The sequence below is a fragment of the Populus alba genome, chromosome 11 (genome assembly GCF_005239225.2).
Source record: "Populus alba chromosome 11, ASM523922v2, whole genome shotgun sequence".
Taxonomy (NCBI): Eukaryota; Viridiplantae; Streptophyta; class Magnoliopsida; order Malpighiales; family Salicaceae; genus Populus; species Populus alba.
Window position 1 is genome coordinate 4,020,613 of NC_133294.1, and position 23,530 is coordinate 4,044,142.

At 33.0% G+C, this 23,530-nt stretch overlaps 2 protein-coding genes across 2 annotated transcripts; both read left to right on the plus strand.

Annotated features, from left to right (window-relative positions):
- Positions 1 to 374: 374 nt before the first annotated feature.
- Positions 375 to 8,452, plus strand: LOC118061356 (calcium permeable stress-gated cation channel 1). The gene is made up of 12 exons (XM_035074785.2): positions 375 to 738; positions 1,117 to 1,436; positions 1,601 to 1,759; positions 2,070 to 2,205; positions 2,511 to 2,612; positions 3,699 to 3,818; positions 3,949 to 4,029; positions 4,243 to 4,583; positions 4,673 to 4,918; positions 5,291 to 5,615; positions 5,840 to 6,073; positions 7,881 to 8,452. The coding sequence occupies exons 2-12, from the start codon at positions 1,123 to 1,125 to the stop codon at positions 8,139 to 8,141; spliced, it is 2,319 nt and encodes a 772-aa protein (XP_034930676.1). The 5' UTR covers positions 375 to 738; positions 1,117 to 1,122; the 3' UTR covers positions 8,142 to 8,452.
- A 5,193-nt stretch (positions 8,453 to 13,645) lies between these two features.
- LOC118061353 (lysine-specific demethylase JMJ26-like) lies at positions 13,646 to 22,211 on the plus strand. The gene is given in 14 exon segments (XM_073412581.1): positions 13,646 to 13,944; positions 14,447 to 15,577; positions 15,703 to 15,815; positions 15,911 to 16,010; positions 16,196 to 16,328; positions 16,429 to 16,483; positions 16,583 to 16,922; positions 16,924 to 17,280; positions 17,498 to 17,827; positions 18,499 to 18,921; positions 18,999 to 19,071; positions 19,170 to 19,255; positions 21,734 to 21,853; positions 21,942 to 22,211. Coding segments are annotated over 13 exon segments (3,327 nt in total). The 5' UTR covers positions 13,646 to 13,944; positions 14,447 to 14,455; the 3' UTR covers positions 22,017 to 22,211.
- The last annotated feature ends 1,319 nt before the right edge of the window (positions 22,212 to 23,530 follow it).

Here is a 23,530-nt window from a genome sequence, read left to right on the forward strand (position 1 = left end):
CTAACATAGTTAGCCAATCATCCATATCTATTTTTTATTTTTGGCTTTTACTTAATTTTTTAATTCAAAAAATTTATCTTTGTATTACGTAATACAAAACTCTTTTCAAGATTAATAGTTGCTATCCTCACATCATACAAAACACTTTTCAAGATTAATAATTGCTATCCTCACTTGATATTTTAAGAGAGTAATGGGACACCACAACCATCTACATCAATTGATAGATAGAAGAACTTGAACACTAAAAAGAAAGCTTTAAAAGTTTAAGGACTGAAATGAAATAACCAAGATAATTACAACACTGAATTGTCACTCCAAGAAAAACAACCATCTTTGTGACTTCAAATAAAAGGATATCCTCCGAAATGGAAGACGTTATCATCGAGAACAGCGGAGAAACCCACTTGCCATTTTTATTTTTCTTTACTCTCTTCCTCTTCTTCTTCATCTTCTACCTGCTATGTAGTACCATTTTTTGAACTTAACTTTTGTTATCTGTATTTGTTATTATAATGATTACTTGTCGAAGGCGTTTATGGTAGCGTGTTTGTTGCTTATCCTCTGCAAGGGAGAGGAATAATGTTGTTTACTTGAATTGAGCTAAAAAGCAATCCAAACACTTCTTAATTCAACTTTCTCTGGGAGACACTCAAAGTTAATCTCAGCTTTTGTTGATGATTAAGAGGGCAAGTTAGCATTGGAGATAAGGGAAGAACTTGGTTGATAGTAAGCAAAGTATGGTTTTTTCTTGGCTCCTTTTGTTTTCTGTTTGTGTTGATTTTTTCTTTCGGGTTCTGATGTGTGAAATAGTTGTTGAATTTGTGACCCAGATGGAAAAAAAAATGTTTAATTTGGAGATTAGTTTGATGTTTGTTTAGGATTGGTTTAAAGTTGGCTGATTTGCTTTGTAAGTATAAAAAGGATGAGTGTTTCTTTTTAAATCTTGCTTGAAATTTGTTATCTTCTTATGTAAAGGGGTGTTTTTCATTGTTAGGAACTGTTGGATGTTAAATATAGTAGTTCAGTTTTTGATGTGTTTTGAGATTTTCTTGAAAAGTTGTTGATTTTTTTATGTTTTTGACAAGGGTTTTTGTTTTGGTTTTTTTGTTGAAGGTATCAATGGCAACGCTAGGAGATATAGCGGTTTCGGGGGCTTTAAATCTACTGAGTGCTTTCATTTTCTTATTGGCATTTGCAATTTTGAGGATACAACCTTTCAATGATAGGGTTTACTTTCCAAAATGGTATCTCAAGGGCTTAAGAAGCAGTGCCTCGCACTCGGGGGCTCTTGTTCGCAGGGTTGTGAATTTAGACTTTAGATCCTATACCCGGTTCTTAAATTGGATGCCTGAAGCGCTTAAAATGCCTGAGCCTGAGCTTATTGATCATGCAGGATTGGATTCAGCGGTTTACTTGCGAATTTACTTGATGGGGTAATGCTGTTGTACTGGTGCATGTTAATCTTTGTTTTCCTATGCTTAATTTTTTATCAAAGATATACTGTTATTATCCTTTGAACATGTTAGAACAACTATATTTTTGTAAAATGTTTGTTGTTTGTTATTGTGCACTAAGCTAGTTTTTGTTGCTTATGCAGACTTAAAATTTTTGTGCCTATAGCGTTCCTTGCTTGGGCTATCCTGGTGCCAGTTAATTACACCAATGATACTCTAGAGGCAGCCCAGAAGGTGTCCAATGTAACTGCTAGTGACATTGACAAGCTTTCAATTTCCAATGTTCCACTTAAATCACAAAGGTACGAAGCCATCAATCATTGCTAGCTTCTGCTACCTTGCCATCTCTGAGCATTCATGAATTCTTGATATATTCAGATATATTGATCACATTTCTCTTACTACTTTATAAATGATTCGGTATCTGTATCTGTAGAATGTTTATTGATTGCATATTTACCAAAAAACAAGAGTAACTGTTTCTCCAAAAGACAATCATGTGTTGTCTTTTTTTTTTTTTTTGTATGTATTATCCTACATCTTCTACTTCCAGGAATATCTGCTCCCTTACCTTTTCATTTTACACCAATTTTTATGTTAATTGCACTGCAGATTTTGGACTCATATAGTGATGGCCTATGCCTTTACTTTCTGGACATGCTACGTGTTACTGAAGGAGTATGAAAAGGTTGCTTCAATGAGGTTGCACTTTCTTTCCTCAGAAGGACGCCGTCCTGATCAATTCACTGTAAGATGAACTATTTTCCTTATTGATTTATTTCTTTATCAAACCTTTTTCTCACAATCCTGAGCTTGTTTCCCTCCATTTCCATATATATATATATATATATATGCCTTAAGTGAAATATTTCCAAAACGGGAAGCAGTTCTTAGACCTAAAAAAGTTGGGCCGGATTTGTCTGTGTAACAGTCAATCTCAGATTGCTTAATGTTGTAGTACAAAATTTCAATTCTAGTTTACCCATTGTAACAGCTTTTCTCTATCCTTATCTCCTTCAAGAAACTTGAATAATAATTGCTTACACTTCACAGGTCCTTGTTAGGAATGTACCTCCGGATCCAGATGAATCTGTCAGTGAGCTTGTGGAGCACTTTTTCCTCGTGAATCATCCACATCATTATCTCATTCATCAGGTATGTTTTTGCTCAAGCAGAATTTATAGTGTAAATATCTTTGGTAGAAAGCTATGAATTTTATTGATGATATCGAGGAATAGTGTGCATCAGTCTTGTTGTGCAAATTATTGAAAACCATTTGTTAGAATGTGTATTGTGGGCAGGGCATCATGTGGGTCAATTGTGTGCTAACGACACTATAAAAATTATATATCATTATGGGACATTTGTTGGTATGCATTTTGATCATAGCTTTCCTTCTGTGCATATGCAAGCCAGCTTCCATATGTTAACTGTTCCCTCAGCAATTGCTTATACCTATCATGTTCTTTCTCTTAGTTTTTTCTTCAGTGGTTTTGATTGTGTATTGTGAACCTTAATTATTTTAATTGTGTTATGTGATGTTTTTTTTTTATCATAGAATTGGAAAGGTGTTATTCCATGAGTTGTCTGTGAGATTTGAAATGTTGCTAACCTTAACATTTAATTGATTTAAGTGACTAAATTTCCTTGTTTCTATTTATGGATTTGTAACCATTTGACATTCCCTATAGGACATAGAGACTTCATTTTTTTTTCCCTAAATAGACATTTAACAGAGGATTGCACAAATAAACTACTTTGAATTTTCTTGTCTTGTGACATAGAAAAATGATAAAAAAAAGAAGAGAAACTTGGATTTTTTTTTTTTTTTAACTGAACTAAGAATGTGCACCTCTTTGTTATCATATAAGTATGCTGTGTAAATATTTATTGCTGTTGTGATTTGTGGGAAATGTTCTTGGACATAAAGAACACTTCCTATTTTCTTGACAAGTAGAGTGCTGCAGCCCATCGTAGCTTTTCATCATTTGGATTAAATAGCAAGGGATAGGGAAAAGGTTTGGTAGTTGAGGAGGCAACATGCGGATCTCATACGGTCTATTGAGTGGCTTTAAATGGACTATTTACTTAATGGAATATTTAAATAAACCCTGGCTTTTATTATACTCCTGAAATTCTAGGATAGTATGTACTTCAATTTTTTTAATCCTTGAACTATGCATGCTTGGTAAAAAAAATTGGCTTTGTGAATATTTTTAGGATTTAAAATTTTTAATGTAGGTGGTCTGCAACGCAAACAAACTAGCCAGTTTGGTCAAGAAGAAGAAAAGTAAGCAGAACTGGCTTGACTACTACCAACTCAAGTATGACAGGAATCAATCACAGCGGCCTCTTAAGAAAGTACTTCTCAAAATTCAATCTGATATATCTTAAGTAGTTGTTGCCTCATGTCCGAATCTAATGTCTATTACTTTTGCCTAAACCCCAATTACGGTTTTAACCTCAAACTTTACTTTTCTTTGCTGTTCAGACTGGTTTCCTTGGGCTTTGGGGTGAAAAGGTGGATGCAATTGATCATCACATATCAGAGATTAAGAAACTGTCAGAAGAAGTAAGCCCCTAGCTTCAATTTCTTATCTAAATTCCCCGATCTTTCAAAAAGTTTGAATTATTGTTTTGTTAGTTATTCACAAGTATATAAATCTGCAACTTCTTGTTCAAAAAAGCAAAACCATTGTTCAAATGAGTTAGAGATGCTACTTTACCAGTTACTAATCGAATCACCCCTCTGATCTGGGTAATGTATCATTCTGGTATAATTCAGATAGAAGAGGAGAGAAAAAAGGTTTTAAAGGATCCAAAGTCTATAATGCCGGCAGCATTTGTTTCATTTAAGACTCGATGGGGTGCAGCTGTTTGTGCACAAACTCAACAATCAAGAAATCCGACTTTGTGGTTAACAGAGTGGGCTCCTGAGCCGCGTGATGTATATTGGGAAAACTTGGCCATTCCATACATGTCACTCTCTGTTAGGAGGCTGATAATTGGAGTTGCATTTTTTTTCCTTACTTTCTTTTTCATGATACCTATTGCATCTGTGCAAGCTCTAGCAAGCATTGAGGGAATTGAGAAAAAAGCCCCTTTTCTGAAGCCCATTATTGAAATGTAAGTTTTCTTTCTTTCATCACAGTGCCTTCTAACTTAAATGCAAGATTTCTTTGTTAGAAATTATCAACTTTTTATTTTTTATGCAGAAAATTTATCAAATCCGTTATCCAAGGTTTTCTACCTGGCATTGCATTGAAGCTCTTCCTAATCTTCCTGCCAACAATTTTAATGATCATGTCTAAATTTGAAGGCTTCCTATCTATATCATCTTTGGAAAGGAGATCAGCATCAAGATATTATATTTTCCTCATTATCAATGTATTCCTTGGGAGCATACTCACTGGGGCCGCATTTGAACAGCTAAATTCTTTTATCAATCAGTCTGCAAACGAGTATGTTATTCTCACATATCTATCAAGTATTTATTAGGGTGTAAGCAATTTTCATAGAATTTGGTTGCATTAGGATGAATGGCACTATATACTGTAAGATCCAACCATTGTCGGTAGTGTTAATGCCTAGTGAGAGATGTTATTTTCATGGCATGTGCCTTAAAAGGATTTCCAACAACTTACATTTTATTAATTCTTCCACCAATGATTTAATTTTATCTAACTTTTCATTGATCCAGAATCCTATTATCCTGAGATGAAGCTCTAGGATCTAAGTCAATATGTTTTTCATCTTTATTGCCTACAACTTCCATCAAGTGTTATAATTGTTTTCTCCTTTGTTTTGCTCATTTCTTTGTTTATGTATGGCAGAATTCCTAAAACAATAGGTGTAGCTGTTCCATTGAAAGCAACTTTCTTCATAACCTATATAATGGTTGATGGTTGGGCTGGAATAGCTGGAGAAGTTTTAATGCTGAAACCACTGATACTCTATCACTTGAAAAATTTCTTTCTGGTGAAGACAGAAAAAGACAGGGAAGAGGCAATGAATCCTGGCAGTCTTGGTTTTAACACCGGCGAACCTCGCATTCAATTATATTTTCTGCTAGGTCTTGTATATGCAACAGTGACACCTGCTCTCCTTCCATTCATAATTATTTTCTTTGCCTTCGCCTATGTAGTGTTCCGTCATCAGGTAAATAATTGATACCTTTGGTTAAATGATGTTCCATCAAAGGACAATTCTATTGTGTATGGTTAATGTCTTGTCAACTAAATGATCAAAACCGGCAATTTAATCCAAGTTTGAAGATGTTCTGGGCCAGGGCATTAAAACTAGATAGTATATTTGTAGCACAATCATATGCTTTGTCCTTGGTCATGTGTATTCACGGTTTCCCTATGTTTACACCTTGGCAGATCATAAATGTTTACAACCAAGAGTATGAAAGTGGTGCGGCATTCTGGCCTGATGTCCATGGGCGTGTTATTACTGCATTAGTAATCTCACAGCTGGCTCTGCTGGGACTGATGAGTACAAAAGAAGCTGCGCAGTCAGCACCATTTCTCATTGCTCTTCCTGTACTCACTATATGGTTCCATAGCTTCTGCAACGGACGCCACAAATCTGCTTTTGTCAAATATCCATTACAGGTGTGTTGGTGTCTGCGTATTCTGGAGTTTACACTTTTCATTCTCTTTTGATTTTTATGTGCTTCCTTGTTTGCTCTCAATTGATTCTCCTGCATAACACTAATAATTTCTTATATGCAACTATGAACTCCTTTTAGTTTTATGTCAAGCTAGAGCTGTTTAATGCTAGTGTTTGGTGTGAAAAATGTTATTTACAAACTCGGGTTATTTTTGGATGTAAAAGCTTGATCTTTTTGTCATGAAGCATGAAATGCCTAGCTGTGTTGATGACATTGTTTACTGTTGTGAAAAAGCTTGATTTGATGATAATGGAGAGAGAGAAAGAGGAAAAATTCAACCACTTTCTTTTCAAATTATAGAATTTCTGAGGTTAGCAACACTTGCATTGCCAAAATAACTTCTTCAAGGATCTACAAACTCCTTACAAAGATTTATAATCGGAGACTGTCCAAGCATTAGAGAGTTGCCAGAGTGCATTGGTACTTTAAAGAACTTCAAACGTTGCCCAAGGTTGAGCGAAAGATGCCCAATGGGACGGGAGAACGTTGAAGAAGCTGTTTTGGTAATGCAAGTGTTGCTGGTAACCTTGGAAACGTTACAATCTCAAGGGAAATTGGTTGAATTTTTTCTTCTTTCTCTTCTTCTATTATCATCAAATCAAGCTTGTCACAATGGTAAATAGACAATTCCTCCATTGCAGTTAGATATTTCATGTTTCGTGGCAAAGAGATCAAGCTTTTGCATAAAAAATATGCAATTTCTTATAAGCAGTTCTAGTTAGTTGATACTACCTAGTTTAGGTTCCCTAACATAATGCTTTTCAATTGAATTCAAGATGTTTGATTAATTGATTTGCTAATGAAGAATTTATTTAGTGTTAAAATTTTGTTTTAAAAGACATGGTTAATGGGCATGTTTGTGGTAAAATTAAAAGTGTGGTCCACTCACTTTTAGGGTTAAGACCGTTGAAAATTATTCTCCAACAAAAATACTTTAACATAAAATATTAACTTTTTTTAAAAAAAACTGTTTTGATGAATGAAAAATTAATCTCAAAGAACTATTGGTTGATATATTTTGTAAACTTAAAAACTCTAGGTTTCACAATGCAAGATTCTCATGTGGCTTATGTAGTGGTAAATTGCATAGTTGCTTTTAGACGGGATATGTTTTAGGCTAAGTGAGCTTTTGGGCTTTAGCCAGCCATGTTCGCTCGGCATGCTCGGCATGAGATCGGGCTTAAAATTTGAGTTTAATATAAAATAATTATTTGGCCTATAAAGAATTATTTGTTGTTATCCTGTGAATAAATAGCAATTCTTTCGGTCATTCTAGAGCTTAAGTTCAATTTTTTTGTAGAGAGATTTTGAGTTTGTTTTCCTAGTTCATAGACCTTGTTTATAGTGCAACTTTACAATCAATCTGTTTACATCGAGTGACGAGGAATAAAATAAAACTTTAAGAATAAAGAATAGAATCCTTGTTAGCAAAGTAATTTGCATTTCTTTCTAAATGTTTCAACAAGTATACTTGACATTCTATTTAAGATATTCAATATATATTGCTTTGTCTATAAGATTGTGGATTTAATCTTTAAACTTGTGAAGTTAGTGTGCAATTTTATGTTTGTGCTCCAACATATTTAGGTAAATTGGTTAAACCAACTTTTAGTAATTTATTTTTAGTTTGTTTATCACCATGTCAAGTAACTAAATAGAATCAACACATATAACACGATCTACAATTAGATTAGAGCAAAATGACTCAAAAGCGGAGACTACTAATCTTGTCTTGAACTCTGATTTAGGAAGCAATGATGAAAGATACCCTGGAACGGGCAAGGGATCCAAACTTTAATTTGAAAGCTTACCTTCAGGATGCCTATATTCATCCTGTTTTCAAAGGCGGTGATGATGATGAAGACGATGATCTGAGCAAAAAATTGGAAATCGAGAGTGTCCTAGTGCCTACAAAACGCCAATCACGAAAAAATACACCAGTACCAAGCAAAATCAGCGGGGCATCCTCGCCATCATCGTTTGAGGTAGTTAAAAATGGAGATCCTTGAAAAAAACAGATTTCTAAATATGACACATACATGACAACACCCTTCTGTACATTTGAAACGATCCATTACCAGTAGACAGTGGCGACTTTGTAAATTAAACGAGTCAAGAACTTTCTTTAGAGGGCAAAGGAAGAAGGGCCAGGTGAAACTCCTGACAGGAAATCATGTTCTGGGTTTTATGGCATTGAGATGTAGATTAATGAGAGCATTGTAAAAGGTAGATATTGTGTATGCGAATTGTTCATGATTGGTTTGTACAACAACACGTATTCATATTTATTGTCCTAATCAACGATGATATCCCTTGTATCTACGCATAGCTAGGGCTATTCTATACTTTGCTGCATTGCTCTCTGATATTATACAAATGTTACCCTGCAACATGGCACACCTATTCATTAGCTCAATAAGCACATATTCTCACAACAAGAAGGCAATGAAACCACCTATAAGACGTATCCCAATTCCCAAATGAACCTTCTCTAAGAAGGTGCACGCTCTCTTGCAAATATTTCTTTGTTTCTTACTTCAGCCACGATCCACTCGGACCGCTGAGGGCTTGGTTTCGATCTCTAAAAGATAGGAAAAGACTTTATATTTCTTTTTGAAGAGTAACTAGGAAACTTTAATTGTTAGCTAAGTGATACTTTGATGGGAAAATTTCAACCTTGTACAATTTGAAGACTGATAAGAAATCTCAACCATAATTCATCAATTGATTTACACTCATCTCCAGTTCTTTCACTCGAAGTCAAAGAAAAAGACCTAAACTTTAATAAACAAATCCACTTGCTATTTTTCGACCTTCATCACACAGTGGAGCAATGGAGAGGAGTAGAAGAATGGAATGGCGCGTAATGGAAAGAAGAGATGAACCAAGAAGAAGAAAGAGGCTTTAAAATTTTGAATTACCGATATATTTGACTGTTGCAAGAATTGTAATAGCCACGTCTTGGCCAGAGGTAGAGGAGTGAGTGAGCTTGTCTTTCTTTCAAAATTAGCTTTTTTTCTGGAGAATCATCCAGTTCATTATCTCTCTCACCAGGTATGTTCCTGCTCAAACTGAATTTATATTGTAAATAATCTTTGGTAGAAAGCTGTTAAGAAATCTTTTGATTGGAAATTTTCACTTCTGATAGTTCTAGAATATAAATTTTTAATGCAGGTGGTAAATCTAGCCGGCTTGGTCAAGAAGAAGGAAAGCAAACAGAACTGGCTTGACTGCTACCAAAACAAGTATTCCAGGAATCAATCGCAGAGGCCTTAGATGAAGGTACTTCTCGAAATGCAACCTGATATATCTTAAGAAGCTACTGCCTCATGTCCAAATCAACTGAATACTGCTTTTTCTTCAACCAAATTTCAGTTTTAACCTCAATTTTTACTCTTCTCTGCTGTTTCAGACTGGCTTTCTTGGGCTTTGGGGGGCAAAAGTGGATGCAATTGATCATCATGTGTCGGAAATTGAGAAACTGTCAAAAGAAGTCCCTATCTTCATTTTCTTATCTAAATTCCATAATGATTCAAAAACTTTGAGCCACTTAATAATAGTTATTTTTAACTTGTAAGGATTTTCTTATGTGGTGCTCCATCATCAGGTAAGGATTCCATCCTTTTGGTCTGTTACAGAGTCATATATAAAACTATTTTTAAGACCTCACATAGGTTAATCTGTCATGGTAACAATGCTTTAATAACCAAGCGCTCAAGATTTTGAATCTCACCATCTCAATTTGTACTTATGGAGATCATAAATGTTTACAACCAAGAGTATGAAAGTGGCCCCGCGTTCTGGCCTTCTGTCCATGGGCGTGTTATTACTGCACTAGAAATCTCACAGCTGCTTATGATGGAACTGTTGAGTACAAAGCAAGCTTCCCAGTCAACACCATTTTCCATTGCTCTTCCTGTACTCACTGGATGATTCCATATCTTCTGCAACATCCGCTACAGATCTGATCTGCATTTGTCGCATATCCATTGCAGGTTTTTGACTGTTTGCATGTAGCAGAGTTGATGCTTTTCTTGTCAGTTCAAGTATTGATTTATTCTGTAAATCCCCTTTTAGTTTCCATTGATTTTCCTGCATAATGCTCATCATTTCTTATATCCATCTGAAATTATTATAGGAGATGTCAAGGTAGAATTACCTATTGCTAGCATTTGACACACGAAAAAAAAGGTTGTGCGTGTCTATAACTAGTTGTAGACAATTGATTCTGTCATGATGCTTGTCAAATAATCTTGCAGAATCGCAGAAGGATCCATATAACCTCTCCCAACTAGTCCAGGATTAAGGCTTTACTGTTGTTGATGAAATTCAAGCATTTATGCACTAATGAGGAGATGATTCGGGTCAAAACAAAATGAGTCAAATGCTGCAGAATACTAATGCTGTCTTGGGTTGGTCCAACAAACTATTAATTTAATTAAGTTAATCAAGTCATGTAATATGAGGAAAATTTAATGATGATGAATAATTAGTGATATCATGTTAATTATTTTGTAAGTCCAAAAGAAATAAACACAAAAAATAAAATAAAAAATAAAATTTATGATCCAATAAAAGTAATAAGAATATCTCCATCTAAGATTTTTTTTTTCTCTCTGATCTTGTATATGTTTTCTAAAAAAAATAAACCTAAAAAATAATTAATAGAATATCACTAATTATTTTTTAAGCAATATAAATTTGTTTATAATCCATCTAGTTTTTCTTTTCTTTTCTTTTTTCAACAATGTATTCCAATAAACTAAAAACAAGATAGGTTTAGTGGTTTAAATATTTTTTTTTATTTTTTAAAAAATTACAAAAAGAAAAGATATTTGATTTATAAATTATAATAAAAAATATATTTTAAATTTATTATAGATTAAATAGATTAATCCATATTAATTTAAATCAATCAAATCGTTTTATTTTTTAAGTTAAAATAATATTATTTTAATTTTTAAAAAAAATAAACTGAATTTTAATAAAATTAAAAATATCAATTTATCGCCACAAAGCTTCAATTCAATTGAGGTTAACTCTCATGTTTTTTATACTTAGTCAAGCCATGGTATGATCATGTCTTGAATTAATTAATGAGGCGAAGTCAAATTTAATAACAGCTGAAAGATAAATGTTACATTAGGTTTAGTTTGTTTTTATGCGTTTTAAAAAAAAAATTAAATTTTTTTATTTTTTTATTTTAAATTAATATATATTTTTAGTATTTTTAAATTATTTTAATGTATTAATATCTATCAAAAATAATTTTTTAAAAATAAAAAATATTATTTTTAAATATTTTTAAATAAAAAATATATTTTAAAAAACAAGATAATAACTTTTTAAAAAATCCCCGATTTTTGTGCAAGGATTTCTTAGGAAACTGGATGCCATCTGTATAAAAAGTAAAAACAGCTTCAGTTGTGTGTCTTGATGTGACTTAACCCAGGTTTCCACGTATCTAAAGGTTCCAATTTACAAGCAATAATTCCTTGACACGCAAGGTTTTGTTTTAATTCCTAAGATCAAGGAATATTAATATTAATTAATTATAACCATTTAATATTGTTTTATAAATTAAATACACCTTTAATGTTTCCTTAATAGAATCCATTTAAATATTGGGATCTCTGTAGATTTGGCAATATTGGAGGGATCCTTTCCTTTTTATAGAAATAATAAGTATTTAAATCGCTTTCTAATTATTATTTTTTCTTATCAAATGTTTTAATACTTAACCTTACTATGATCTAAAAATTTAACGTAAATGATAAGCATGTCCTCTTTATGTTTCGATTTTAATTTTAAAAAAATTATATTTTTGTTTTAAATACATACATCAATTCTTGAAGAAGAAGAAAAGAGAGTTGAAAATAATAAATTCAGTTAAAGTAACACCATACCATCATTAAATATAGTGCCCCACAACAACTTATAAAATTAATATATACCTAAACTGTCTGAATGTTAAATTAATGCCTTTGATGAACACTGACATGTAGAGATGGTGTAGATGCCCACTCTCCTTTTGCCTCATCTCTCACCAAAAACAAAATAATAATAATAAAAATAAAAATCTATCTATCTTTTAGCCTACATTTTTGTAAAAATCTTTGTTTTAGCAATGCTGTTCTTACCTCCTATGATCCAACCAACCAAGAAAAAGCTTCCCTGTTATATGTTGGGTTTGAAAATATGTTGACTTTTTTTTAAAAAAAAAAAAATACAATACCCTTTAAATATGAACCATATCTTTAAAAGCTATAAAAATATATTTTTTATTTAAAAAAAAACACGAGTTAGCTTCCATCCAAACACATATTATCATCGGACATCAATATATTATGGAGTTGATTTATTATTTTAGTAATTTATTTTAGTCATATAATTCATACCAATAAATACATGCTTTTGATATTAGATTGATAAGATAAGTAATCAAGTTGATTTATTATTTTAGCAATGTTGTTTTTGCTTCATAAAAATTTTAAAAAATGAAGATATAAACAATTAAATAGATAAAATAAAAATTGGTTAATTATATATATATATATATATATATATATATATATATATATATATATAAATACAAACCCTTAATTTTCCATCACCTTCACCTTCCATTTACATGGCTATGCTTAGCCTAATATAACAATCCAAACAACAGAAGGAAAATCTAATGCCTTATTAAGCTAAACTATCAAAAATCTTATCTGGTATACAAAGTTTTTAAACAGATTGGATTCATGAATTATAAAAGTTAACTTGCATAAATTTAGATAAAATAAAATTATATTATTTTAAAATTTTGATTTTGACTAACTTGATTAGTTCATGGATAATGTCTTTTTTATTTTATTACTCATAAATAATATATCGTTGAGCAACTTCAACACAGGAGTCAAATGAAAAGCCAAAACAAAAAAATTATACTTTTATTTATTATTTTTAATTTTAACAACTTCAATGGGGTAGTTATATATATAGTAAAAATGCCTTTTTTTACTCTGAAATGTTATTTCTACACTTCAATATAGAACAACTAAAAACAAGAAAAGATATATATCTAGACCAACATTTCTTTTCTTTGTTTTTCTCTTTAAAAACAAAAATAAAAACCAGCAAATCTCAAAACCTTCGTGCCTCAACTTCAAAAATTAAAATTTTAATAATAACATATAAAATTGAAAATTAAAAATATTCATATAAATAAATTTAAAATTAACATTATATCATTTAACTTCCATGTTACTTCATTAATTTTATATTTTATTTTATAAATTACTCATATTAATTATATAATTAATAATATCATGATTATATTATATAGAAAATAATTAAATTAGTTATACAATTATATTAAAATTAGTTTAATATAAAATATAATTAATTTTTTAAACCGTTTTTTACTATTGAAATGCATAAAAATTAAAAAAACTATATTTATATTATTTTAAAAATTATTTTTTTCAATTTAACTCTTTAATATACCATCTCCGAGATTATGTGAAACCAAAAAGGTAAAAACGAAATAAAAATAAAAAGACCAAAACAACGAGCGTTAGAGAATCAGTCCCTTTGTTTTGAAGGGAATTTGCATCTGTTTCGTCTTCTTTTCTTCTTCAATATCAACAAAAACAAAATCTTTATTACATTGTTTTCCTCTTCTATCAAACACTCCATTATACACCCGAAGACTCATTCACCTAACCATAAAGTCATCAGCTTTTTCATTTTTTTTCTCCATACAGAATAAAGAAATACAGAATCTGATTCTCTTTGGTTTTAGTTTTTTTACTTGATGATCAGGTTAGTTTCAAAATTCTGTCTTTTTTTTGTGTTTGAATGGTTGGTCTTCTGCTGATCTTGGTATTGGATATATAACTTTTTTCTGTGGTTTTGATTGGATTACAATGGTGGGTTTTGATTGGATTTCTGTATGCTTATGCAATTCTGTGTTTCTATGATTTCAATTTTGTTTTTCTGTTTATGGGGTTTTGTTTTTTATGCTGTTTTAGATGACTTGACTCCAAGTCAAGTCAATGCAGACCTTTTTTCTCTGTTTTATTTAGCCTATCTGTTACTGTAAATTTGGTTCAGTTTTTTTTTTTTTTTTTTTTTTCAGTTTCGGTTGGTTTTTGTGTGTATAATGAGAAAAGAAAGAGAATTTTGTTGATTTTGTAATGTGGGGATTGTTTTCTTTTGATGGGGTTTTTGTTTTATGTAAACAACAGAGCTGGAAAGTTTAGATTTTTTACTCTAGTGCTTTGGCTGAAGAGTGATGGTTTTGTGTGTTTGATTTTGTTTGCAGTGACAGACAATGGCTGCTATGATTGCTAAGTCTAGGATTAATCGGGATGATGATAATAAAATTAGGAGATTTCAAGGGGCTTCCTTGAATTTTTCACTGCATGAAACAAGGGAAAGAGTTAAGAAGTCCCGCCAAAATAAGTTTAACGAGGTAGTAGCATCTAAGATGAGAAAGAAGATTTCGTGTAAGAACGTGGAAGTGATTCAATTGTCATCAGATAGTGATGATGATGACTGGTCTCCCCAAAGGAGAAAGAAAGCTCCGAATAGGAAACTTATATTAGCCCCGGAAAGTGAACTTTCAGAGAGTGATGAGGAGTGCTCACCTTGTGAAAGAAGGAACGATTTGTCTGAGAAGATTAAGCCAGCCCCGGAGATTGAATTGTCGAAAAGTGATGACCAGTGGTTTCTTGGAGCAAGAAGGAAAGATTCATCTAAGAAAACTAATCCAGCACCAGAGATTGAATTGTTGAAAAGTGATGATCATTGTTGTCTGGGAACAAGAAGGAAAGCTTCATCTAATAAAACTAAGCCAGCCTCAGAAATTGAATTAATGAAAAGTGATGATCAACAGTGTCTAGGAACAAGAAGCAAAGCTTCATCTAAGAAAATTACGTTAACCCCAGATGTTGGATTTTCAGGGAGTAATAGTGAGTTGCCTCCAACAAGAGTCAAAACATCATCTAAGAAAATCAATTCAACTTCAGAAATTGAGTTGTCAAATAGTAGTGATGAGTGGTCACCTCGAGCGAGAAGAAAAACTTCATCTAAAAAAGTGAAGCCAGTTACGGAATCTGACTTTATGGAGAGTAATGGGTTTCCAAAGAGGCAGCAGAATGGTTTAAAAAAGCGTAGCAGAAGTAGCTCTGTAGGTGTAGGTTTTGATGTTGACTCGGAAGAGGATGTGTTGGAAGCAATTTTTCTTGTAAAAATGAGAGAGCGAAGAAGAACTAGGATTTCAATTACTGAGATGAATGAGAGGAGTCTGAAGGAGGCTAGAGAAAAAAATATAGATTCTATGAATTCTTCTTTCTGTACTTCTTCTACAGAATCAGCTTCTTCTAGCTTATCAGTTTCAGTTTCAAAACATGATGGTTATAGCAATGGTGTGTCTGCAGCGAGAAATGTGAAGGTATTGTAACCCTTCCAATTTGTTTGGGTGCTGCATTAATTTTTATTTTCTGTTGCCATATCTGTGGGAGAGACTGGCCCCTTTTATCGTAGCTGAATGCTGCTAGTATTTCTTGCTTCAAACAGGCCAAAGGACAAGAAATCAAACTATGTCATCAGTGCATGAAAAAAGAAAGAAGAACTGTTGTTGTTTGTAAGAAATGTGAAAGAATGTACTGCATACAGTGCATCAAGCAATGGTAAAGTTTCTGAAAACAATCATATTTTCCAACCTGATTAGTTTTAGATGGATGGAGAAGATATTCTTTTGTCTTTGACGTTTTGTTGTTTATAGGTATCCTGAGATGACAGAAGGTCAATTTGCGAATCAATGCCCATTTTGTTGTAAAAAATGCAATTGCAATGTGTGTTTGCACTCGAGTGGATTGATTAAGGTTGGTTGTATGTTCTTTTCCTCCTTGCTTTTGATCTGTGAAGATATTAAAAGGAGAAAAAAAAGAAGCAAAAGGCATAATGTTAAATACTGGACATCTTGGCAACTGGAGTAATATTTTTTCAAAATTTCCTTTGGGTGTTTATTACTATTTTGTAAATAGTGCATGATATTTCTCATCTCCAGACATCCAAAAGGAATATCACCAACCATGAAAAGGTTCGGCATCTGCATTATTTGATCAAGTCACTGCTTCCTTTTCTGGAACAAATCTGTGATGAACAAACTGAAGAAGTTCAGATTCAGGCTGGTATTGGAGGTATCCTTTGTTTGCTATTGCAGAATTTGATTTGATCATATGATTTCTTCTGTTAAACTTTATTTTGCTGAAAAAAAATTGATGTGCTTATGGCAACCAGATTTCCCTGTTGATATAGCTGAGAACTTTTGCTATAGCAATGAGCGTGTTTATTGGTAAGAATCTTCTCTCCACTGAACAGGTTATTACCATCTGATTTCATTCTTTCGAATTAAAGCTCATTTACTGCATTTCTCTTGGGGATTGTTGGGCAGCAACTACTGTGCCACTTCCATTGTTGACTTCCATCGCAGCTGTCGAAAATGTGCTTATGAACTGTGCCTCAGTTGTTGTCGAGAAATTCGTAAGGGAAGCCTTTCAAGTCGTGCTGAAAATTGTTTTCGGTATGTGGATAGAGGCTTTGATTATATGCATGGTGGAGATCCACTGCCTTGTCAATACCAAAATCCTTATGACCACAGTGAGTCTCTGGTTCTACCATGGAATGCCAGTGAAGATGGGAGCATTTCTTGCCCTCCACAAGAATTGGGTGGTTGTGGTGATTGTTTATTGGAGCTAAAGCGTATCCTTCCACTGGGATGGGTTGCGGAGTTGAAAAAAAAAGGCAGAAGAATTATTGGGAATCTGTGATACTGAACAGGCAAGTTTGACGTGCAAGTGTAATGAAGCAGGGGAAGGGGTGTTGAGAAGAGCAGCTTTTAGGGAAGGATCTGAGGACAATTACTTGTACTGTCCTGCTTCAAAGGATATTCTTGAGTATGGAGAACTTTTTCACTTCCAAAAGCACTGGGTTAAAGGTGAGCCAGTTATAGTTTGTGATGTTCTCGAGCAGACAACTCGTTTGAGCTGGGAGCCAAAGGTCATGTGGCGTGCATTATGTGAAAATGTGGATTCACATATTAGTTCAAAAATGTCTGAAGTGAAGGCTATTGATTGTCTGGCTTGTTGCGAGGTTCAGCTCCAATATCCTTCCTTGCAGTTATTTTTCAGCCACAAACATTTATCAAAGCCATTTGCATGATGAGCAAAATCACCTGTTTTGCTTTACAAGCGCTGGAAAAGAAATAATGTTTTACATATACTTTCTGAATTTCTTGCACTAAACTTGTTATATTTTACTTTTACTTTTACTCTTACTCACAGAACACTGAATTTGTAAAAATATTCAGGTGGAGATCAATACCCGGCAGTTTTTTAAAGGCTACACGGAAGGGAGAACATATCGTAACTTTTGGCCTGAAATGCTTAAGCTCAAGGACTGGCCTCCATCTGATAAATTCGAAAATCTTTTGCCACGCCACTGTGACGAGTTTAACAGTGCACTGCCATTTCAAGAATACAGTGATCCAAATGCTGGAATCCTTAATGTTGCTGTGAAGTTTCCAGCAGATCACCTGAAACCAGATTTGGGTCCAAAAACTTACATTGCATATGGTGCAAGAGAAGAGCTTGGAAGAGGGGACTCAGTGACCAAGCTTCACTGTGACATGTCAGATGCGGTATGTCTGATAGATCTAACACTTTATTTTGTGTAGTAAAAGATGGTTATTTGAATGACGAGCTATTCCTTTTTCCAAAAATGGCTATTTATCTAAGCTCAAATTTCTATTAACTATTTACATCTTGATGTCCCATAATGAATTTAAGTGAACTCTCACCTTTCCAAGCAAAGTTGTTCTCTGGCATATAAATCATGGGGATTCATAGGTTTGTTACTTCAGATTATTTTATATTCCTTTCAATTTAGGATGAGAGAACAGAATTTGCCTTTTGGTTGGATGATGTGCTGTTTGCTTGGGAGTATCAGGTTCTTTATTGGGCAAAGAAACCAGATGGTCCAGGCATTTGACTTTTGCCTGCATCAAGTGACAAGTCACGTGTAACTTTATGGAAATGTTGTGCTTGGAATTGCACTTCTGTGATGATGTCTCAAATGTCTATCATCAAACGAAAATACACGCTTTCAATTTTCATAGCAACATCCTCTGAATTTCTGGTCCAAATTTGCACAATGAGCAAGCTTTGATCTCTTAAGCTGCTTAGCATTCATTAGGCCAGAGCTTTGAATGCCTTGATTGTTCATAATACATCATTTGTTCCTGTTGATTTCTTGTTAACGCAACCATACCTTCTTTTTTCTAAACAGAGGAAAATTTGGTCTCTGATGTAGGTAAATATTTTGACACATACTGCTGAAGTAGCATTAAGTGAAGAACAATGCTCCGCCATTGAGCTGTTGAAAATGAAGCACAGGGCTCAGGATGAGAAAGAATATTTAGAACAAGACAAGGTAGACAATCCTCACATTGAACCTGATCAGGGAAATGATATTTTGAAAGAAGAGATGCATGTCTCAGAAATTAGAGAGCCACAGAAGCCTGCCTCTGAAATTAATGAAAAACTTGAGAACACTGAAGATGTGTTAAGAGGAGCTACACTTTCTGGTTTGCCCTCGGAAGTGGAGACTATGGACAAAGCAGGTGGCGCCGCCTTGTGGGACATTTTCAGAAGGGAGGATGTTCCCAAGTTAGAGGAATATTTGAGAAAGCACCACAGAGAATTCAGGCACAATTACTGTGCCCCTGTAGAACAGGTAAATTTCCTTGGTTTGTTTTTTCTTTTAGCCTAGTTCTTTGTCACTAGTACTGAAAATTAGCTGGTTATGATTAGGTCGTTCATCCAATTCATGACCAATGTTTCTATTTAACTGTGGAGCATAAAAGGAAACTGAAGGAGGAATTCGGTGAGTATCCTAATGCATTGGTTTTATCTGCTTTCAACATTTTGAGTCCAATATATGCTGTTTTGGTTGTTAATTACTTTGATTTGCTTCTACACTAGGAGTTGAAGCCTGGACATTTGAACAAAGTGTTGGAGAGGCTGTATTTATACCTGCTGGATGCCCACACCAAGTAAGGAATCTACAGGTAAGTCGGAGACTTTTTTTTCCATTCTTAAAATGCATAAAGATTTCGTAATTTGGTCATGTTAAACTAATTTGTCTGTTCTTTTTGTACAAAGGAAAAGTGCTTTCTCGTAGAAAGCACAACATGAATGATGACACAAAGTAATCATCCCATTGAATTGTGGCTCCACCCTTGTAGGTCCCACAAATCAAAGTCTGATAATTCTGTGCCATGATTCATGAAGCAAAACTCATGCTGTATTGCATGGCTCATCTAAAAATATTCTGGAGTTTGCATGATAATGTCTATCTAACAATGAAAGGATCAGGAAATTTCCCATCCCCCCCAATCGATAATAGCCTTTCACAACTAATGGCAATAATGGTTATCTAGCCTAGTATAGACACAATTTCGTCTTCATTAATTTTTTTTTCAGAAATAATTTTTTACTAAAAAAAAAAAAGGAATACACAAATAGTCTTTGAAATTGTTAGTAAACTTTTTTGTTGTTTTTTCCTCTCTTCTAAACAACAACCAAGAGCACTTGTGTTTTCTTCAAACCTTTATCATTCAAAATTTGTCCCAGTGAGTTGCCTCAACTTTTAGCTTGTTTTCAAAAACATTTAGGAAAACTAATGCTCTGTCTATGAAGAATGCTTTCTTTCCTCTTGTTTTGTTCCAACATACGTTCATTATCAAAATGGCAAAGCATTAATTCTCTTATTTCCAGTTTTATTCCAAAAAAAAAATATCTATTGCTGGAGTGTCTTCTTTCTTATTTACTCTCTCGAAAATCAAACTTCAACAAATTTTTCTACATATTTTAATGTGTTCTTAACATGGTGTGCATATTAAATACCTCACCCTTATAGTTTTTTGCCAAGTTGAATAGGATGCTCTTGGTAGGATAGAACAAAACTCTATCTAATCAACATCACCACAACAATAGAAAGAAAATCTCTCCGTCAAAATTTTCTTCTCGTCCGCTCTAAACTCTACTTTTAAATGATCCAATACTCATCCAGTCAAATTCTCTCTTTAGTTTGTCTTGAAAGAAAGTATCTTAGTTTGGAACCTTGCCTCCACTCAAGCATATTTGAATGTGTCCCCTTTTATGGTTCGTTTGTCTCGGTGGTTGAAACGGATTTCAACCACCGAAAAGCATAAATTAATGTTTTTTGATGGTTGAAACAGACAGACACTCTTACCACCAATGACTAGGGTAGCCCCTTCACTCCAAATTAACCAAACTTGGAGATGTAAGGGGTTTTGAACAGTCAGATATGAATCTGTTACAATAAGACCAGATGAGAAGCACAATTGGATCTCTTGAAAAGCCTGAATGACATAATTTTTTATCCAATCGTTGGATCTTGCTCAAATTTTGTCAAGAGATTCTATGGATGTTTTTCTACATGGGACCAGCTAGCCTTGCGGCTCACATCGAGAAGGCCTTCAAAAAAGTAATAGAAGATGCTATTTGATTCAATTTTATTATTTTCCTATTTAATTTTGAGTTTTTATCCATAATTTTGATTTTTGTTTTTGTTTTTGTTTGTCCTTTTAGTTTAGGGATTCTAAGTTTCCTTCAAATTTATTTAAAAGTTTTTTGAGAGGTAGATCATTAGGGAATAAATTATTCATTAATAAAGAACCATTAGGATTAGAATTTTATTTTAGACCTTTTTTGAAAATTCTCTCTTTATTCTTTGAATCCTAATCTAATTAGGTTTGACCATCACTTGGATGGCAAATTGGGTGTCCATTTGAGTGCACCAAGTAAGAATTGAATCTACAAATTCAGGTGCTTTAACCATTCACCCATGCATGCTTAGCAATGATCCTCCCACATGGTGAATAATTAAATTTCAATTGAAATGAAATATTTTGGATAAATCAATATTATTTAAATTTAGGAGGAATCAATGAAAATACATCATTTCAAATTAAGAAAGATCCAGAATTCTCATTATTTTTTAGATTCATGGACTTAATTCAATTTAGTGGGATCTTTCATTTACATTTTTTTTCCCATCAAAAATGTTTTTTATGGTCTACAAAATTTCCGAGATACTTACTTGTGGGCAAAATCTTATGGGAAATCATGTATCATCATGATCAAATCACTATTATGATATAATTTTTTTAGTGAATGCTATTTTCCAATTGCATTTTCCCAATTACAGTTAAGAGGATATTCAAACCTTTTCTCAAACATGTTTGAAATTCTCTTAATGAATTCAATTTTGAGATTTCAATAAAAGTTCATATTTGGAATATTTGAAGTATTGAGAATTGAATTTCAAATGAAATTCATTCTCTAAAAAATTTAAGTATTATAAATTTCCGTCATGCATACAATCTTAGGATTAAGAGGAAGGATGAAAGGCTGACAACCATAGCAGTAGAAAATTTCCTGACACCAAATTAACAAGTTACTGTGTATTTTCTATTCTATTGTTTACCACTATCTGAATTGCTTTTATTTCCACCATGCAGTCTTGCACAAAAGTTGCTGTCGACTTTGTCTCACCTGAAAATATAAGGGAATGCCTCCGGTTAACTGAAGAGTTTCGACAACTTCCAGTGAACCATAGAGCTAGAGAGGATAAACTAGAGGTAACTTCTTTCCTGATACAAATATATTATGCATCGATTACATTATTTTAACTTTGTTTCTTCATCTTTTTTTAACAATGTGGAACAGATAAAGAAAATGATAATCTATGCAATCGATGAAGCCATTATAGACCTGCAAGAGCTAACAAAATCACAGCACTGAGCTTTGCCGCGGCTACTTCCAACAGGCAGGCAGACACCGCAGATACAGCAGCAGCACATTTTTTTTATTCTCTTTTAGATTTCCATATGTACATCCATTGCCTTCACCCTGTTGTCATGGCTGCACTAAAGGCTACCGGCAGCAATTTTCTCGAAGTTGCCATTGAAATAAAATAAAAAGGTTTAATTATGAGCACATCGCCTCTTTGTTCTTATTTGGTTTTTATGGAATTTTTTTACTTGCATAGTTGCTCTTGGGTTCTGTTTGAAGAAAACAATGCCTGCATCACCTCTGCCTACTGCTTGATATTTGGCTGGCCAATTCATGGGCATGGAAAGATGTAATGGATGGGATCCATGATCCAAGAGCTTAATTCAAAGATGAAAAAGAAGCATTCTCTCACGTCCAACTTTCCTTATAATGGGACATGATGCAAGGTATTCAAGCTTTTGATTTGTTTTAACTCGTTCAAGCAAATCTGGATCTGCATAATGAACAAGCAGAACATTAAAGCTAAGCTGATAGCATATCCAAACTTGTATGCATTTCCTGAGTAGATCCAAGTTGATAGATTAATCCGAGTCTATAATTTTTGTTAAGAAATTAATTAATTTCATTTATTTTTAATTTTTTTTTTGAAGTTTTAACATGTCAATTTAGATGGAGTTTAGCTGAATTAAACAAGTTTAAGGAATAGTTTTTAAACTCTGAATGAGATCAATCCAACAAAAACCTGTGTCACAAATTTTGACAAGATCACTGGAGTTCAGTTGAATTAAACAAGTTAAAGGTATAGTAATTAAATGCTATTTAACATCTCAAAAATATTCCTTCTTGCAGTTAAACCATCTCTTATACAAGTCACTATTTCTAACTATAGATTAGAGTCACTGCACTATTTTTTTTCTTAATTACCCTAGATTCTTTCATTTTCATGTAAAGATCAATTCTCTCATGAGTGCGTGCTAAATTCGAATACACCCTATAAGCTTTTGCAATTTTATTGATCACTTCCATAATTAAAAGTGTTTTACTTATCTCCCAATTAGTATGATTTTTCCTCCAAGATGACATGAGGCTAAAAGATCTATAACTTTAATTCATGTTTTAAAAATAGATAATTTTATATTTAATTGTATATGACTTATATCATCAATAAGTTTCTTTTTTAGAGACGCCTTGTTGACTCAAACACTTAGATAATTGTTTCGAATCGCAAAAAAAAATGAAGACAATTGGGACAAAGAGTGATAGGTCATTTGTATATTTCAAGTTCTTAGACAGAAGATTATTTTTTAATTTTATTTATTTATTTATTTATCAATTAAATTTAAATTAAAAATTATAATTCAATTGAATTACAAGAGAGATAATTAGTTCCAAACAGCCGGTAAATGTATTAATATTACTTCCAATGCTTAACTTTTTTCTTCTCTTTATAAACAATTTGTTCTCTCAGGTTTAAAGAATCCATTGTTCTAAATTTTCTGTGCCGATAATTAATAGGTTTTAAG

What these genes read in the sequence shown, in the direction of transcription:
- LOC118061356 (XM_035074785.2), top strand. Translation starts at nt 1,123, where the DNA reads ATGGCAACGCTAGGAGATATAGCGGTTTCGGGGGCTTTAAATCTACTG. An exon ending in GCCGTCCTGATCAATTCACT is followed by an intron (nt 2,206 to 2,510) that starts GTAAGATGAACT and finishes TACACTTCACAG; the next exon opens with GTCCTTGTTAGGAATGTACC. An exon ending in CTGAAGCCCATTATTGAAAT is followed by an intron (nt 4,584 to 4,672) that starts GTAAGTTTTCTT and finishes TTTTTTATGCAG; the next exon opens with AAAATTTATCAAATCCGTTA.